At 41.9% G+C, this 20,570-nt stretch overlaps 1 protein-coding gene across 3 annotated transcripts in view; it reads right to left on the bottom strand.

Annotated features, from left to right (window-relative positions):
- Positions 1-9,565: 9,565 nt before the first annotated feature.
- LOC126176316 (transmembrane protein 65) overlaps positions 9,566-20,570 on the bottom strand; it is a 566,608-nt gene continuing 555,603 nt past the window's right edge. For all 3 annotated transcript variants that reach the window (XM_049923470.1, XM_049923477.1, XM_049923485.1), the window contains one exon: positions 9,566-13,293. In XM_049923470.1, the coding sequence (XP_049779427.1) occupies positions 13,180-13,293 (114 nt within the window). In that variant the 3' untranslated portion in view covers positions 9,566-13,179. The remainder of the gene's footprint in view (positions 13,294-20,570) is intronic.

Below are 20,570 nucleotides of genomic sequence, written 5' to 3'. Positions count from 1 at the left end.
CAAGTTATTCAAATAATCACTTCCCTACAAATGTATCAGTTTGATTGACTAATTAATTAATTAAATAAATCGATACCCCTTACATTTCCTTGCCCTCCTCCCCCTTCTCGAAGTACTGATTGATTGATCACAGTTTATGGAATATTGCTTAAACAATTTAGACAACGTGTGGAATACCGTTTTTTCTTTAAATTAACAGGATACAAGATGGTGTGTGGAATATGGTTTATTTAAAGAATTGGTCAGGAAATCGATCGCTGTTTGTGGAATATTTGAACGATTGGGCGCTTTTTCATTCAGATGGTGTAAGGAAAGGCGTAATTACATTATCACAGACCGCTTAAACATATGTGAAAAAGATTCTCAGTCTCACTACTCACGCATGCTGCCCCGGCGGCGTACCCCAGGGCCCGCTACGGCTGTCGGCATTCAACGACTTCGGGATGTACCGCGCTAATACCTGAACAAAAGCATCAGGTGGCGTCAACCCATAGATATTAACGCCTCAGAAATTCCTTTCGCCTTCCCCCTGGTCTGTATGCATTACCCAACCTGTCAGATACCAGTGCAAGCGAGAGATGCCTTCCACCAAAAGCAAATACCTAACAAGGATTTTTTTGCATTCAAGCTTATAGTAGGTGTCTATATAACATAGTATTCCTTTTTGAAAATATTGCTCCTGCACACTCACACACATTATAGGATCTAAAGAGGTCTGTATCAACAAGTCGCCGTTACTCGCACTTGTAACAACCAACCAATCTTTGCACAACGCTCTAACAGACTCTTTTCTTTTTTCATATCAAACTCAGTTTTGCCAGCTGCAACAACACATCCGTCTCGCAGTGATCCCTCTCCTGCTCCAAAGTGTTAGACAGGTATAGTGCTTAGCAACAGGTACTTAAAAAATGTGCTTAGACTAGAATAGCTTGGCCTCTGAAAATTAACTCCGAATGGACGTGCTCTAGTTTATGCTGCGTTCGCAATGATTTCTTAGTCAGGGGAAATTTGTATGATCTGGGTGGTAAGCAGGTCTACGGTAGCTATGCATGGAACGCACTGACACAAACCCCAACTGGGCAGTCTGAATATATATAAGACGCCTCTGTGAGATGGCTGGATTTACAAGTATCAAAAGTACGAAAAGGTTTTGTGGAAGTGGTGAGATGGATAAATATAAAAAGATGCTACGGATTTTTTAAATTGCAGTTACACCCTTTAGTCATCGACAAGCATGTGGTGGCAGGAGGCCTTTCTGCTACTTGGTAGTGCGAAAACAACACCCAGTTGGTGCGAAAGTGGACGTATCATAATTTTTTTTGTTATACATCTATAAATGATAGTCAGAAGTGTTGTACTGTTGCTTGAATGTAAAGGTACTGTGGTTTATGTTTCGATATAGAACCAGAAATTTTTGAAAAGTAGACTACTAATACAGAAAAAAACTCTAGTCTTAATGGAAGGTGGATTTGATTTGGTGAATTGTAATTTAGTGCACTGAGGAGAATATCCGAACGTAAAGGGTGATAGACTCATTTCGTATAGAGCTGCACATTATAGCAATGTGAGGGTTCAACTGGATCTGCTATAGTGCACAAACAGGATGGGCAATATGGCAGTAACAAAATGGATACACAAAACATGTCCTCATCCTTGTTTTCTTTGTTGCACTATCGACTGCCACTTTGGCTACAGTACAACATTCTGTATCAGTGATGTCTTTCCAACCCTTTCGTCCGTGGGAGCATTGTTGATTATCAGATAGTGCCGGATGCCTGTGCTTCACAATACTTGTTTGAGAGAGACTTTGCAGGATGCAGCACCTCCAGAAGCGCTTACTGGAAGATTTAACCGTCAGATAATTTCCTAGAACTGAGGAGAATCGAAACATGAAGCTGGTGTGAGTGTGCACATACCGTAATTTTTTCTGGTGCTGCACACATATAAACGATAAGTGCACTGCTTGTCTGAAATGTGTACATGTTGCAGTGCAAATTTACTGTCGCCTATGTTCTGGTATGTGCGAAGAAGCGGTCTATGACAATGTAATGACGTGTTTCCTTACGCGATTGGAATGACAAATGAGCGGCACTGTTTAAATTTTCCACAAACAGCGATCGTTTTCCTCAGCAATTCCTTAAATAAACTACATTCCATACACCACATTATATCCGATTAATTTTTTTAGATACAAAATATTCCACACATTGTCTGTATTCTTTAAACAACATTCCATGCTCAGTGATCGATCAATCAGTACATCCAGAAGGGGGAGGGGGCAAGGAAAACAGGCATATCGTTTTAATTAATTAATTAATCAAACTGATAAAATGGTAGGGAGCTACTTGAATAACCTGAAGCAGCTTATTAATACCGAAAGTGTCACTCTTGAGTTATTTACCACCAATTTTTTCAATCAGTTTCATTATTTAGTCAATTAATTTGATATCAGAAGTGATGCTGGCTTTCTGAGAGGGTGGGAGGGATAGGGGTGACATGGAAAACCACTTAAACAAACAATAGGTTAAGGACCTGTCAATCAAAAGAGAACAGTAGGTTTGTCCCTGAATGAATACTTGCCCCTGATGTAGGCAACCCACAATGTGGGATGACGCCGATGTTGTCCTACTACTTAGATGATTATTGGCAGTGGTGGTCAGGGGAATATGAACGGTCGCAAGAAGCACAGGCTACGGACGGCCACGTGGCACTGCGAGAGGGAAGACCATCGTGTACTGCATCTGTGGCAGCAATATCAGCAGCAGTTGGCGCCATAGTGAGACAGTGAACTGTTAGAAATTGGTTTCTTCAAGGACAACTCAGGGCAGAAGCCCTGTAGCGTGCATTCCACTGACCACAAACCACCGTCGTTTGAACCTTCAGTGGTGTCAAGCGAGAGCTCTTTAGAGGTCAGGGTGTAGGTCTGTAGTGTTTTCTGATAAAAGTTGGTTCTGCCTCGGTGTCAGTGATAGCCATGTGTTGGTTAGGAGGAGGCCAGATCAGAGCGTGCAACCAGCCTGTCTGAGTCTTAGACACACTGGTCCTACGCCTCGAGTTTGGTCTGCGGTGGAATTTCGTATGACAGCAGGAGCACTCTTGTGGTTATACCACGCACCCTGACTGCAAATCTGTACATGAATCTGCTGATTCGACCTGTCGTGCAGCCTTTCATGAATAGTATTCCAAGAGATGTTTTCCAACAGAATACTTCTCTCCCACATACTGCTGTTGTAACCCAACATGCTCTAGAGGGTGTAGACATGGCCTGCTCGATCACCAAATCTGTTCCCAGTCGATCATCAGACGTCATCAGACGTCATCAGTCGTCATCAGCGTCGTCCACAAACAGCATTAAACATCTCTGCACTGACCGACCACATGCAACAGGTATGGTAATCCGCGCCACAAATTGACATCTGGCACCTTTGTATGCTTGCATTCAACATTCTGGTTATTACGGTTATTTATTTACCAACATTTCACGTTTGCACCCTGTGGTCTTTCAATGCTGCGAAACACACATTAGAAACATAATTTTATTACATTCATTATTAAATGTGATGCAGCTAAAGTTTCCTGCAACAACGTGCACAACAACTGAAACAAGGCTCTAACATTGTGCAGCGCCGTTACTGTTTTATAGACCTCTGGATAGTGTACCCCTTGTATATGGATAGTATCATTGATTAACAATCAAAAAGTTGTCAGTCCGTGATTCGAGACCAACCACTGCTTAAATTTTGAATAAAAATCAACAGCAATGGCGGCCGAAGACTTCCGATATAAGACGTCACCCTCACTCTATCAATGCCCTTGTCAAAGAGGGCGGAGGAGCGGACAGAGGTTAAGGGCATTCTCTTGCCCTTGGGGTGGGAAACTGCCCCTAAAAGGCGGAAGAATCAGCAATGATCAGTGGCATGAGGATGCAGAAGGCAATGGAAAACACTGCATTAAAGACACATAACGTGTACCCACAGGACATGTAGCCTCTAATTCAACAAGTGTCATGATTCCATTGGTAAAAGATTCCAGACTAGGCCCGCCATTCGTATAACCAGGAGGGGATTCCAGGGGAGGTGAACATTAGAAGAAGATTGAACAACCAACGCAAGAATAACATTCTACGAGTCGGGATGTCGAATGTCATATGCTTAAACGCAGTGGGGAAGCCTGAAACCTGAAAAGAGAAATGCTAAGGCTCAGTAGAGATATAGTGGGCGTAAGTGAAGTGAAATAGAAAGAAAACAAAGATTTTCGGTCAGACGAGTATAGCATCATATCAACAGCAGCAGAAAATGGTATAACGGAAGTAGGATTCGTTATGAATAAGAAAGTAGGACAGAGAGTGAGTCACTGTGAGCAGTTCATTGTTAGCATAGTTCTAAATCAGAGTCGACAGCAAGCCAACACTGAAAACAATAGTTCAGGTATACATGCCGACGTCGGAAGCAAAAGATCGAGAAATAAAGTGATTCTTAATGGGCAATTCAGAACGGAAAGGGAAATGAAAAGCTAATAGTCGTGGGGGATTGTAATGCGGTCATAGGGGAAGGAAGAGATGTTTACGGAAGAATATGGGCTCGTTAGTAGGAATGAGAGAGTAGAAAAACTAATTGAATTTTGCAATAATTTTAGCCTGTAATAGCGAATACTCGGTTAAAGAAATACAAGAGGAAGAAGTATACTTCGAAAAGGCCGGGAGATAAGGGAATATTTCAGTTAGATTACATTATTGTAAGACAGAGATTCCGAAATCAGATATTGGATTGTAAGGCGTACCCAGGGGCGTATATAGATTCAGATCACAATTTGATGATAATAAAGAGTAGGCTAAAGTTTAAGAAACTAGTCAGGAATAATTACTTCGCAAAGAAGTGAGATAGGAAGTACTAAGGGATGAAGACATAAGCTTGAAGTTCTCTGGGGCTATAGGTACTGCGATAATGAATGACTCAGTAGGCACTACTGTTGAAGAGAAATGGACGTATGTGAAAAGGGCAGACAGAGAGGATGAAGAGAAAAACGCAGTTAAGTAACTGCGAAGAAACCATGGGTAACAGAAGAAATATTTCAATTCGTCGACGAAAGAAGAAAGTACAAAAACGTTCAGCAAATACAGGGCTACAGAAATACAAGTTAGTTAGAGAACAAATTAGAACAAAAATGTCCAGAAAAATTCAGGGATACAGAAATACAAGTTACTTAGGAAAAAGGAAATGGTTGACAGAAGGACTGACTCAGCATACAGAAAGGGCAAAACAACTTTCGTTGAAATTAAAAGCAAGGGCGCTAACATTCAAGAGCGCAAAGGGAATTCCACTGTTAAATACAGAGGAGAAATAGGATAGGTGGACAGAGAACACTGAAGGCCTCTATGAGGGGGTGTATTTATCTGATGACATGGTAGATGAAATAGGAGTCGATAGAGAAGAGATAGATGTTCCAGTATTAGAATCAGAATTTAGAAGAGCTTTGGAAGACTTAAAATCAAATGAGGCAGAAAGGATAGATAACATTATTTCATCTGGGGGAAGTCACAACAAAACGATTATTCACGTTGGTGTGCAAAATGTATGAGACTGGCGGTATTCCATCAAGCTTTCGGAAAGAACACGAACCACACAATTCCCAGGTTTGGAACAGCCGAAAAGAATGAGAATTATCGTACAATCAGCTTAACAGTTCGTGCATCCAAGTTGCTGACAAGAATAATATACAGAAGAATCGAAAAGAAAATTGAGGATCTTTTAGATGACAATCAGTTTGGATTTACGAAATGTAAAGGGGCCAGATCTAAAGTTCTGGTTGTTAATGAAAGCAAGGCTGATGAAAAATAAAGACATGTTCATAGAATTTGTCGACTTGGACAAAGCGTTTGACAGCTTAAAATGTTGTAAAACGCTCGAAATCCTGGGAGATATGGGATAAGGTATAGGGAGAGAATGGTAATATACAATATGTACCAGAACCAAGAGGGAGAAATAACAGGGAAAGACAAATAATGAACCGTACGGATTAAAAAGGGTGTAAGACAGGGAAGTCGTCTTTCGTCCCCTACTGTTACAATGCATTAACATTGGTTCCACAGGTTATAATTCCAACGTTTTGTAATGATGTGGAATGTGTCAGTTTAACATATGGTTACTTTAAGCGATATAATTAATTTTTTTTTCAATTACTACTTCATATCAACAAAATCCTCTATTGAATAGAAGAAGTTGTCAGTCAGAAATTCTTTTAATTTGTGTTTAAATGCTAGTTGCCAATCTGTCAGACTTTTAATGGTTCAAATGGTTCAAATGGCTCTGAGCACTATGGGACTCAACATCTTAGGTCATAAGTCCCCTAGAACTTAGAACTACTTAAACCTAACTAACCTAAGGACATCACACACACCCATGCCCGAGGCAGGATTCGAACCTGCGACCGTAGCAGTCCCACGGTTCCGGACTGCAGCGCCAGAACCGCCAGACCACCGCGCCCGGCCGACTTTTAATGTTATTTGGCAAATGACGAGTGGTGCGAACCTTGCAGGAGAGCTTCTGTGAAGTTTGGAAGGTAGGAGACGAGATACTGGCAGAAGTAGAGCTATGAGGCCGGGGCGTGAGTCGTTTTTGGGTAGCTAAGTTGGTAGATCACTAGCCCGCGAAAGGCAAAGGTCCCGATTTCGAGTCTCGGTCCGGCACACAGTTCTAATCTGCAAGGAAGTTTCATATCAGCACACGCTCCGCTGCAGAGTGAAAATCACATTCTCAATAAATATTTGTTAAAGAAAAAAAATTCGGTGCATTATTTTTTGGGCAACCCTCGTATAAGAAACCAGTTATCAAAACACATTTATTCTCCTGACAATCAACCCGATATATTTTAAGGTGGGTTTGACATACCACGCACCAACGTTTTCTACATTCTATGAAATTTTCTGGGGCATATACGTCCCACAACATAAAAATTTCGTACCCTACTAACCAGCAGAATTTCTGGGGTGTGGAGTAATGTTTCAAAACAGTATCCATGATGTATAAGCAAACACAATTAGTCATTCCAGACATTCTTCGAATGGAGAAGACGGTGATTCGATCTGATTTTCGTGAAACAACCGTATATTGCCACCTATGAACACACGCCACTCCATTTGACGGCTCGCAGCGTTCTGTATGTCCACTCCATGGTCCGATGCAATCTTTCTCCGAGTCAAGAAAGCATGTCACTACATGCTAGCAATAGAGAGATATGCGATTTAGACGCACAGACGCTCAAAACTAAACATTACTTTAGTGGGTCGTATGTATCCCATCAACCAAGAAGATTTAAATGTGGAATGATAGGTGCATTTTGCAATTTATTCGGGTCGATTTTCCTGTTGAACTTAGTAACAGAACCCATTTTTTGTATTTATTTTTAAGATTATTCCGCTGCTTGATATGTACCCAACGCCTTTACCTCCGACCACAGCTACCTCCATTACAGGCATGGTCTGCTAGTTGCCTAGTCTCTGGCTCTGCAGGGGACACTCCCTTGGCAGACCCAAACAGCAGCAGTACAGGAGGAACCGTGTATCAACCATAACCAGCTGAACTGTGTCCGAAACACGGCGGTCTCGTTTGAAGTGGAACTCCAGCAGGTACCACGGACGTATGCTGCTCTAGTTTCATCACGAGAGTTGGCAGCCTCGTCGCCGGCGGCACGCTCATCCCAGACAACAGCGCCTCAGTCCGAGGCACTACTTTGTCTCTGCGAATCTTGTGCCACCCAAGCATCGAGCAGCTATCACTCCACTGGGCGTGTATTTAGGCGGCGTCTGGCCAGTCATCAGCAGTTCAGTCCCTGAGCCACAGCAAGAAATTCCTAAGTAGAGCGGCTACTAGTATCTGCATCACACGGTCCCAGCAGCGACCCAATCTGGAGGATACTGCATTGCAGCCACTACCAACACCCAGCCGTCACCCAGGAAACTTCGCCTCCTCCAACTTGGCCTCCCGTGGCCCTCGACTGGTATTCTTGCGTGGAACTTAGACTGTCAGCTGTGCTCAGTAGTTGCTGTCACCACACTACCGAAAAGGCCTTAATTTTGCCAAAACGGGGGCCAGTACTAAATGGACATAAGATCTATTATCCTTTTCGAAAAACCAGCCCAGTGACTCCTGTCATCGTAATTTTTCAAGTGGTCTCATGGGTAGACGTCCGCATCCATCGCTGAGTAGCCAGCATGGCTGAATGACTTTCAGGGAGCCTAGGTTCGAGTCTCAGCCGGGTGAGAGATTTTATCAGCTATGGGACTGGGTGGTCTGTGTTGTGATGTTCTTATCATCGTTTCACCAGTGACACGAAAGTCGCCGAAGTGGCGTCAGAGACTTGCACTAACTAGGTGGCCGAGTAACCACATATGGGGTCCCTCAGCCTGTAGTACCACAACATAATCTCATTTCATGGACAGACTAAATAACTTATTTTTTATTAATCATGAATTTATAGTTAAGTCCAGTTGAAACACTAAGTCACTGCTGTTTAAGTTGGTATTTTTGCACTTTTGTGTGGAATGAAAAAAAAAATCTTAATTGACCACGATCTGAGACAGTCAGTTATTGAATATGTTCTACCGTGCAGGACACATCAGTGTGAATTTTAGCCTTTGATCATATTTTGTTTTGTTGTTGTAATCTCGTAATACCATTCACATTTATTGATGTAAACATATTTTTGTTATAGTGTAGCTTCGAGTCGTAATAAAGTTTTCTAAATTGGAAAATACATTTGAACCCCCGCAACTTCCAGCTATTTCCGGTCCACAGCCTAATGTCCCTCAAACCAATTTCTGACATGTCTTGAACAGTTTGTTCGACAATCCACACGCAGTAAATGGATTTTAGATAAGTCGCTGCAGTCGCGCTATTCATCTGTGTCCTCGGTGGCTCAGATGGATAGAGCGTCTGCCATGTAAGCAGGAGATCCCAGGTTCGAGTACCGGTCGGGGCACACATTTTCAGCTGTTCCCATCGAGGTACATCAAAAACACCTGTCGGCAGCTCAGGGTTTTAATTGATTATCATTTAATCTAGAGAAGCTGCACGGACATCAGTGGTATCTGTTCTTCCGAGAACAGGTACTATCTTCATATATCTCGTTTTGGTGTTTACGACTATCTACAGTCATTAAAACATCATTATACTTTCTACAGGTTGACATTATGATTTCCAAAAATGGAGGTCAGCCTGTGTCAAATTTCGTTAAAACCCATTTGTGCGAAAACCTCATGTCAAAACAGATTTGAAATATCAGCGACTTCACATTACAATCCTCAGTCTGTTACATTATTTTTCCCTCGCCTATCGCTTCATTTATCTTCATCAATGATTTTTATTTTGCAAAAATGGTAAGTTACGTGGTGATTTTGTGTCCCCATCAAGCTGTAGGTCTCCTAATAACCAGGTTAGTCATAAGGATGGGAGAAGGTAAGGATAATATCCAGTGAAGCAATGTGGTGAGCATAACTTCATTTTATGAGGGATTTGAAAATAATTGATAGAAAATTGACAAAATACTGTTTGAAATCAAAGATACGGTGTGTTATTGCTTGGATATTTTAATTATTTTCTCAAACAATACAAGAAGGAAGTTGCTTTCTGCGAAAATAGTTATTACAAGAAGTTTCTTGTGAAGTACTGGCAGTCACTCATAACATGAAATAGATCTGTTTCATATGAAATATACAGCAGCTATTTTTTAACATTCTGAGGCCGTTAAAAATATATTTCTGTTCCAACACTGTTTCTGTTGTTTATAATTATTATGTGCACATCTGTGGGTAGTTTCAGCTGGAATTAATAGAAAAATGTCAGACTTTCAAGACAGTTAAAGCACCACAATTCTTATACTGGGATGCAAATAATTGTAGCACTGCAATCCATGTCAGAATCATGTCACACTTAACACAACACTGAGTCATTCTGACAGATTTCAAAATGGAAATTGCTGTATGTCTGTAGCAGAACTGTAACACTGACTAGTAATTAAATTCATTTACTTACATACCATAAATTGAGCACTTTATGAACATGACTTAGACTACCCTCATAAGGTGCCAGATCCTTTAATATTCACATCTTTCAGTGCACAGCGCAAATAGAATAGGAAGAACACAGATACCAAAATAGAAATTATGTACATAATATATATCAAAATCAGATAAATCCAGTAAGGATAATTTAAAAACTAGACAACTGTGGTTTCTAGTTATTCCTAAGAGAAAAGCTCATTAAATAAAAACTGAACCAATTACACAGAATTAGGTATCAACTTAATTTTAATAGTTTTTTAAACTTCATAAGAATTCAAGGAAAAAAAGATAAATGTCAAATGTAAATTGGTAATCTGCACCTGCTCCATCTGATAACAACTATGGAAGATACATGGGCACAATCAAACTTCATAATAATATAATGATTCGTTAGATATTCAGATCTTCTCAGTGATAAATTTTGTGGACCTCATCACAATACTTTTATTTTTTGAATTCAGTTCTTGTAAGTACATGCCAGTTTTCTTCAGAGTCATGTGTACTACTACATAACATTCATGTAGCACCAGAATTTTCAGTATCTAAGCTATTAGTTACAACAGCAATATATATATGTTTGATGCTATCTAGTTTCTTACAAAATAGAAGAGGAAAAGCATCCTACTGAAGCTCATTGAGTGAGTTGTGTGAATCGTTATGTGGTTTGGTCCTATCAGATGTGAGAGTGTTACATAATACAGAGATGCATGTGATATCTGCTGCTACAAAGCTTCTACCTTCCCTTATACCTTGAGCAGGGACAGACAGCTATTAAGTGTCTTCCTTAAGCAAAGGAATAATATTACATTGTATTTCTCCTTTTCATATATCTAACATTTTCGTAAGTGCAGTTACAGCATTGTTATTTCTTATCATTTGTGTATATGAAGCACATGTAGATTTCATTTAACAGAAATAATTTTTGATGCTATGAATTATAATAGGCTCCAATTCCAAACTATACATCTGAGATACAAAAAAAATCTCTTTAGAGAACTTGCTGAATGACAGCAATCTGTTACAATGTATAGCTATGGGTAGTTAGGCTGTAATTCATTTAATTTAATAAAAAATTAATTAAAATTTAATTTATAAAATATATTATACTTTTTGTCAGAACAATCAAGCAATATCATAAATTTGCTAAAAATAAATATTTTTACAACATAGATATATACATATATTATTCTGTTAACAAAAATAAAAAATAAGTTCATATTAACAATGAGACCAACATTATACATTCTTGAAGCTGAAACATTAAAATATTATATTGTCAAACAGTTTATCTACAAATTAATGTATGTTAAGATGGAAATAACAATTCACAGCAGTAAATATAGCTATGTATCCAAAAACATTGGGATCATCTTTTATTGTAATAGAGAGGATTGATGTTCATTTTTGGAATAGTGACTGCATGAAAGGGGTTTATACATTCACAGATTATCTTCAGTCTTCAAAAAATCGTAAACTGATGATGAGGTGCAAGAGAACTCACAAAAATAATGAAATAATGATGTACTGTAACACTACAAATTTGCTGTGCAAACCATTTAACAGACCATATTATTTTCTTTGCTTAACAAGCAAACCATGTAACATTAGAAGCCATCTCAAAAATAACAATAACAGTATTTTGTTAAAGAGTTGTGTTAGCTGATCAACAATTTTATCTGTTGACAACATGTACGATATTTTAGCTTTGCTATTGTAATACAAATAATGTAGCCAACATTTTTCCATGTGTACTCTGAGTTAAATTGTGTCTGAGAATCATTAGCATACTTGATACAAGGGTAAGGTGTCCACTGATTATAGCCACTGCTTTGAAATTAAGAAGGAGAAGAAGGGATTTGCAAGGACAGTAAAGCAATTCAGGGGCTCCTTAGCAAATTTTGGTTTCTGTAAGATGGCTAGGACTAAAACACTGATATGACCCAGCTACAGGATCTTGTCAAGAAATATTTTTCTGTCGTCTGAAGCTCTGATAAGCAGATGTCAGCACATGTTAGAATTGTTTAATCAACAAGTATGTTATAAAGTCTTAGATCACAAGAGATATGTGGTTATCATCATCGTCAGCAGAAACAAAACGTACTTCTACACAGTAGGGAGATGCCCAGACTCTGTTCCATATATGAAAGAACTATGGTTACTCTTATTAAGTTCTTTTCTTATATTTATTTCACAAAAATTTTTGTTCAAAGACTGAACATTACCCAGAATTCAAAATTCAACCAAGACGAAAAAAATTAATTAAAATAACGATACTGAAAATAGCAGAAGACATAATCGTCAGCCATAAAATAATAGAAAAGAAATAGTTTTAAAAAGTGACTTCACAAAACCATTGAAAGCTGCTGTAATGTGGATTTATTTATCGACAACCCGTATGTCAAGTAATCGTCTTCAAGTCTCGGATTACCATTTCATAAGGTTTAATATGGTTGCTTCCAGTTATGTGTTTGATGTGAAGAAAACCTCCTTTAATCTGAGGTAATGTTAATCTGGGACTCGACCAAAACTGGTTATCAGTAAATAAATACACATCACACCATCTTTTAGTGGCTTCGTCGTGTCGACCTTTAAATACATTGAAGCGATGCAACACTGGTTAAAGATAAAAAGAAAAAATAATGGAACAAAAATTGTGAAAAAGTGAATTACAATCTAAAATACGGTTAAATGTTCTGGTCTGTGTGAGATTAATACAAAATGAATAACAAACCAAACCTCCTCAACAGCTTCTTTTCTTGACTTATCAATAACGTTTGATAAGTGGTAAAATAAAATTAAAATTTATTGCTATTATGCATGCTATCTGTTGAAAAGCAGTGGAAACAAGGTGTCATGAACCGTAGGTGCATTTCTTTTTATTTAGTTTTTTATATAAAATCTAATTGTGTTGGTGTTTCATTTTCGTCACATATACATGTTAGCATTCACAGGAAAGTTCACAGAAGGAGAGAAAAGATTTCATATCCAAAACAATCCATGCTGACTAATGTGCAGCACAATCCAGATACCAATGAACACAAAGGAAAATTTTCTGTCCACGTAGGATGGCATACGGGTGTACTAGAACTACAGTTGCGCGATGTCCCAGCGGTGGCGGTGACTCATGTCGGCTCTGCGTCCTGCTGCTGCTGGGACGGGCTGGAAGGCTGCTTGTTGAGGAAGAGCAGCGGGATCATGCCGAGCAGGCAGCCCAGCGTCACGCCGAACACGCGGCCCTGCGAACACGCCAAAAATTACCTCCACTTGCTGTGCTTCCCATGCCCTATCCTCTAGCACCGTACTGGAGCGCTAGTAAGCAGCTAGCTCTGCCTATAAAAAGTGCAGGACACTATTTTGTAAAGAAGTACAAAATAAACTGGAGGGATCATTATAATAAATACGTAGCCTTGCACGGCCTGCGTCAATTGCACTACAATCTCTCTGCGTGTACTGCCAAGCCATCTTGTAAAATACTAGCTTAGCGCCCGCTGTTTCGCTTGTGTAGATTGTGTGGTCCGCATAGATTTTTTTTTCTTTTTGTTTTGTTTTCTTAAATTGTACCTTTACGATGTTCACTAATCGTGCATCTTCTAAGCTTGCACAAATGGTCTTTTCGGAATGTCGTTCTGACCAAACAGCGATTCTGGATGCTGGATTCGGAGGTCTTTCTACATCCTATCTTTCCAATTCTTGTGGTTATGTTTCCATAGAAACTTTATCCCACACCAAATATTTCTTCAGAAATTAAATTCCAATTTACACAGCCGATTTAGATTTAAAAATATCTTAATGTAACGAAATATTTTTATACACATTATCATCCACTTCGAGGCGAATTTCCAGAAACACTGAATCACTTATTCTGTTTATTTCTACCCGAGAATTCAAACATCAATTTCCATGGATGTCGCTTTAAAAATGCTTTAGTGCTATTTTAATAATGATTTATTTCCAAAAGAAACTTTCACCCGCTATTTCACTCCCACAGCGGTTGAATACCCAAAAATTCTGAAGCATGTATTGTTTTTCTGACCGAGAAACCAAATACCAATTTCCGTAGTTCTAGTTTCAAAATTGCTTAATTGCGACATATTTTTAAAAAAAACCTTTCATCCTCTACTTCATTCCCTTAGGCGTAGAAATGCGAACAATCCCTCACAAAACGATGTTTCAGTAAAAAAAAAAAGCATCCTCTCCAAATTTCAAGTTTCTATCATCAGAGCTCTCGGCTGGGTGATGATGATGATGAGTAAGTCAGTCAGGTAATTTCTTTCCACATATAGAGAATTAAAATGTTAAAACACTAAAACAAGCAACGTTTTGGCCGTGCTGCAGTGGCCTTCATCAGGGCACACAATAATAATCTGTGGAGTAGATGTTTCAATATACTAAATTTCAAACGGTGTTATAAGACCACCAACGATATAATTCTTAGAATTTTATTGGCCTTAAAGTTCAACTGGTCGACGATTGAAGAGAGGGTTTCACAGCTGGCCTGTAATTTGTAACACACTGATAAACGGCGGTGAGCTTGTGGACGGCCATATTTTCCATCTCTTAACAGAACTACGAGTTCCATATCGGAAAATGAGTGTATAAGTGCCTAGTGCAGGTCTTTGCTTTTGCCCTCCTCTGACCTGTTATGAAGTGTCAAGCACGCATCTATATCGTGTGTGTGACTGTGATGAGTGTGGTGTTGTGCTTGTGTTGTTATGTGTGAGACACTGCAGAAAGGTTTGGAATTAATCTGGGGCATGGGCGCAAAGTCAAGAACTTTACGCTAGCACATCTCCCACCCCGCTGACTACGTACTTGTGGCAAAGATTTTCCACCACAGAATTCGAACCGGCTTGCTTACGAGTCGAGAGCTGGATCAGAAGCGTGGTTGGCTTTCCTCCTCTCAGTCATGGAGGAGCGACAATAGTTGTGTGCGCGCTGTTTGTTCAGACAGTCGCGGTGGTCTCCGGTAAGCCCGCTGCCCTATGATCGCACACGGTCTGTCTGGCAGCAGGGACGCCCTCTCTATTCGAGTTCCTAGTGTGTTTCTCATCTGTTGCGTTAGTACGAGGATTGCCCCGAAAGTAATGCACCGCATTCTTTTTTTTTTCTCAGCCGAAAACAATGCTACGAATGCGAAATGTTACTTATGTATTACTTGAAGTCTCCTGAATGAACGTGCCAAGTATCCATCACTTCCGACAGATAGCGTAGCTGCAGGGCAGTTTCAAAATGGCGTCTGTATCTGATGTACGTTACAAGCAACGTGCCGTCACTGGATGACTCACTTCAGAGAAACAAACTGTGGGGAATATTCAGAAACGCTTGTGCAAAGTCTATGGAGCATCTGCTGTCGACAAAAGTAGGTTGTTGCTGGACACGGAGGGTGAGGTCATCATATGGCGGTTCGACGGAGCTCCACGACCTTCCCCCCCCCCCCCCCCCCCCCCAAGACTTCCATTTGTTTGGACCATTAAAGGATGCCTTTCGTGGAAGACATTTTGAGGACGATGAGGAGGTGATTCACGCACTGAAGGACTGGCACCTCCGCCAGCACATGGATTGGTATCGACAGGCCATACAAAGCCTTGTTTCGCACAGGAGGAAGGCCATAGAACAGGATGGAAATTACGTAGAAAAATAGGGTGTGTAGATAAAACACCATCCTTTCGTGTGTTTAATTCTCATTAGGTTCAACAAAGAATTATTGAAGAAAAAAATGAGGTGCATTACTTCCTGGGCAACCCTCGTAATTGAATGCATTGAGAAATTGCTCTCGAATTACATATTTACCTGTACGGAAAACTGCTCCACAATCGCGCATATATGTACAGCTAATGTAATTTAATGCATAACAGCACACTTTACTGTCTAACAACATAACCACAAAAGAACAAAATTTTGAGTGCTTGTCTCTAACGTATGTAATTGTTGACGGAGAAAGCACGAAAATGTAATTGTTAACGGAGCACGGAGCACGAAAATAATGTATCCCAACGTCCTGATAGGAAGGTAGCTCGCAAAGCTGATGTTGTGGGCAACTTGTGTACTTCCTCTATAGTTTTTTTTTTCATTATGTACTGGGCGCTCGCAAACACATCATGCTTTCCTATTTCATTGTTCGCGGATTTACACAATTTTCGAGGTAAACTGAAAATCACAGCTTTTCCAGCAACAATCAGTATTTCACACGAGCCTGATGATCTCTTTCTATTTCAGGTCCGTGCTCTCTCTCTCGAAATCCTTTGTAACCAGTTCCGCAGTTGTGTAAGTCTGGTTGACGTACAGATTGTAGGCTTACGCTTTGAGAACTATTTGACCAAAAGCATGTGGATAACCCTACAGCACTGATCACTAGATGTCGCGAGAGGCAATTCAAATGGCTCAGAGTACTACGGGACTTAACATCTGAGCTCATCAGTCCCCTAGACTTAGAACTACTTGAACCCAACTAACCTATGGACATCACACACATCCATGCCCGAGGCAGGATTCGAACCTGCGACCGTAGCAGCAGCGCGGTTCCGGACTGATGCGCCTAGAGCCGCTCGGCCACAGCGGCCGGCGAGAGAGGCGGACCCACCAGTATAAGAGGAGGAGGGAGTAGCGTGGTGTCAGCAGAGAATTAATAGCTTAGTGAGTTCGAACGTGGACTAGTTGTTGCATATTTTTTTCATAATGCGGGGCCACAGTCATAATACACTCCTGGAAATGGAAAAAAGAACACATTGACACCGGTGTGTCAGACCCACCATACTTGCTCCGGACACTGCGAGAGGGCTGTACAAGCAATGATCACACGCACGGCACAGCGGACACACCAGGAACCGCGGTGTTGGCCGTCGAATGGCGCTAGCTGCGCAGCATTTGTGCACCGCCGCCGTCAGTGTCAGCCAGTTTGCCGTGGCATACGGAGCTCCATCGCAGTCTTTAACACTGGTAGCATGCCGCGACAGCGTGGACGTGAACCGTATGTGCAGTTGACGGACTTTGAGCGAGGGCGTATAGTGGGCATGCGGGAGGCCGGGTGGACGTATCGCCGAATTGCTCAACACGTGGAGCGTGAGGTCTCCACAGTACATCGATGTTGTCGCCAGTGGTCGGTGGAAGGTGCACGTGCCCGTCGACCTGAGACCGGACCGCAGCGATGCACGGATGCACCCCAAGACCGTAGGATCCTACGCAGTGCCGTAGGGGACCGCACCGCCACTTCCCATCTAATTAGGGACACTGTTGCTCCTGGGGTATCGGCGAGGACCATTCGCAACCGTCTCCATGAAGCTGGGCTACGGTCCCGCACACCGTTAGGCCGTCTTCCGCTCACGCCCCAACATCGTGCAGCCCGCCTCCAGTGGTGTCGCGACAGGAGTGAATGGAGGGACGAATGGAGACGTGTCGTCTTCAGCGATGAGAGTCGCTTCTGCCTTGGTGCCAATGATGGTCGTATGCGTGTTTGGCGCCGTGCAGGTGAGCGCCACAATCAGGACTGCATACGACCGAGGCACACAGGGCCAACACCCGGCATCATGGTGTGGGGAGCGATCTCCTACACTGGCCGTACACCACTGGTGATCGTCGAGGGGACACTGAATAGTGCACGGTACATCCAAACCGTCATCGAACCCATCGTTCTACCATTCCTAGACCGGCAAGGGAACTTGCTGTTCCAACAGGACAATGCACGTCCGCATGTATCCCGTGCCACCCAACGTGCTCTAGAAGGTGTAAGTCAACTACCCTGGCCAGCAAGATCTCCGGATCTGTCCCCCATTGAGCATGTTTGGGACTGGATGAAGCGTCGTCTCACGCGGTCTGCACGTCCAGCACGAACGCTGGTCCAACTGAGGCGCCAGGTGGAAATGGCATGGCAAGCCGTTCCACAGGACTACATCCAGCATCTCTACGATCGTCTCCATGGGAGAATAGCAGCCTGCATTGCTGCGAAAGGTGGAGATACACTGTACTAGTGCCGACATTGTGCATGCTCTGTTGCCTGTGTCTATGTGCCTGTGGTTCTGTCAGTGTGATCATGTGATGTATCTGACCCCAGGAATGTGTCAATAAAGTTTCCCCTTCCTGGGACAATGAATTCACGGTGTTCTTATTTCAATTTCCAGGAGTGTATATTTCTTTAAAGTCAGTACCGCCACTATACTGTTGTTTATTTGCAATGTTACATTTACACTTACAAAATCATGAGTTCGGCTTCAGAGTGCCATTATCAAGTGTTGTAAGTGCTATACAGTACCGAAGATGGCATACTCTCGTATTTAAAATACGAGAGTATGCCATCTTAGGTACTGTATAACACTTAAAACACTTGATAATGGCACTTTGAAGCTGAAATCATGAATGTGTAAGTGTAAATGTAACACTGCAAATAAACAACAGTCTAATGGCGGCACTGACTTTAAAAAAAGTAGTTATTGGATGTCAACTGAGTAACAATTCCATCACGAACATTTCAAAGCATCTAAGGCTGCCTAAATTGGCTCAGAGCACTATGGGACTTAACTTCTATGGTCATCAGTCCCTTGGCCAAATAGACTGTAGGTGATGTGAGTGTAAAAAGCGAAGGAACGATCACAGTTAAACCAAGAGCAGGAAGACCTCAGGTACTTACCAACAAGGACCGTCAAGCATTGAAGAGGGTGGCAAAAAAATATCGCGAAAGGAACCACTCGTGAGTTCCAGAGTGTTACTAGCAGTGCAAGCAGCACAGTAACTGTAGGCATGGACTTAAGAGGAATAAGCTATACTGGTCGTGCAGTTGCTCATAAGCAAGGTATTTCTGTAACCAATGACAAGAGACGCGTAATATAGTGTAAAGAGCGCCGCTACTGGACAATGAATGGCTCGTTTGGGACGATGAATCACGTTATACTCTGTAGCGATCCGATGGAGGAATATTGGGTTTGACAAATGCCAGAACAACTTTACCTGCCATTGTATGTGGTGCCAACGGGAGGAGGTGGTGTTACGGCTTGGGGTGCTTTTCGTTGTTAAGGTGTCCTCACTTTATTGCGTGTAAGAATACATTAAATGTGGAAGAATATGAATACATCTTAGAGCATTGTATACTGGATACAGTAAACGAGCAGTTCGTAGACGATGATTGTATGACATGGCAGTATGCCCTGCCACAAAGCACCCTCTATGAGACTGCAGTTTTTGGACATTTACTTGCCTGAAACGGACCGACCTGAACCTAAAGGAATATCTTTGGGATGACGCAGAACGTCGACCTTGCCCCAGGTTCCGCGTCCAACGTCACTAAATTCTCTAGTTTTGTTCCTTGAGGAAGAATAGGCTTCAGTCCTCCAGAGGCATGCATATACCTTTTTGGAAGTGTCCCCACAAGAGTTCAACCTGTCAAAGGCGAAAGGTGGACGCACCCAACATTAATGCCCACTAATAGGTACTTTTGATCTCACGGCGTAGGTTGTTTTGAATGACGAGGCTGGCTTGGCGTGCTCTTTCATCTTCCCATACGCTTTCTAGACGTGAGCAAGGATGCCATAAGCCACTCTAATACTACCTTGTACAGCTTGACTCTAAAAGTGGAAATTACATAAGGGGCGATCAAAATGTTTCCGTTTGAGGGCGTTGCACACATAGGAAAGGGGCTGGTGCAGCATTCGTGTGTTTTCGACCATGCATGTCGTAAATGTGGAGACGTCAACTATGGCACGTAATTGCCAACGTGCTGTTACTGCTTTGTTGGCTACCGAAGGACAAACACCGGTAGACATTCACGGGAGAGTGAAGAATACACACACATTATAAAACGTTTTGCATCACCTCGGTTCCTAGAGTTCCGGAACCGGTATAGAAAATTGGAATAAACATAAACATCATTTCCGCCCTTTTTATTGCTCATGAAAACCACATATTGCATGTTGTACCACCATACAGTGAGACATTAAGAGATGGTGGTCCAGATTGCTGTACTCACCGGTACCTCTAATACCCAGTAGCACCTCCTCTTGCATTGATGCATGCCTGTATTCGTCGTGGCATACTATCCACAAATTTATCAATGCACTGTTGGTCCATACTGTCCTATTTCAAGCGGCCTTCAGAGTGGCCGGTGGTTCACGTCGTCCATAAACAGCCCTTTTCAATCTATTCCAGGCATGTTCGATAGGGTTCATGTCTGGAGAACATGCTGGCCACTCTATTCGAGCGATGTCATTATCCTGAAGGAAGTCATCCACAAGATATGCACGGGGCGGGCGATAATTGTCGTCAATGGAGACGAATGCCTTGCCAATACGCTGCCGAAATGGTAGCAGTATCGGTCGGAGGATGGCATTCACATATCGTACAGCCGTTGCGGCGCCTTCCATGACCACTAGCGGCGTACGTCTGCCCCGCATAATGGCACCCCAAAACATCAGGGAACCACCACCTTGCTGCACTCGCTGGACAGTGTGTCTAAGGAGTTCAGCCTGATCGGATTGCCTCCAAACACGTCTCTGACGATTGTCTGGTTGAAGGCATATGCGAGACTCTT

The sequence above is a fragment of the Schistocerca cancellata genome, chromosome 1 (genome assembly GCF_023864275.1).
Source record: "Schistocerca cancellata isolate TAMUIC-IGC-003103 chromosome 1, iqSchCanc2.1, whole genome shotgun sequence".
Lineage (NCBI taxonomy): Eukaryota > Metazoa > Arthropoda > Insecta > Orthoptera > Acrididae > Schistocerca > Schistocerca cancellata.
This window is presented reverse-complemented; position numbering and strand designations above follow the sequence as displayed.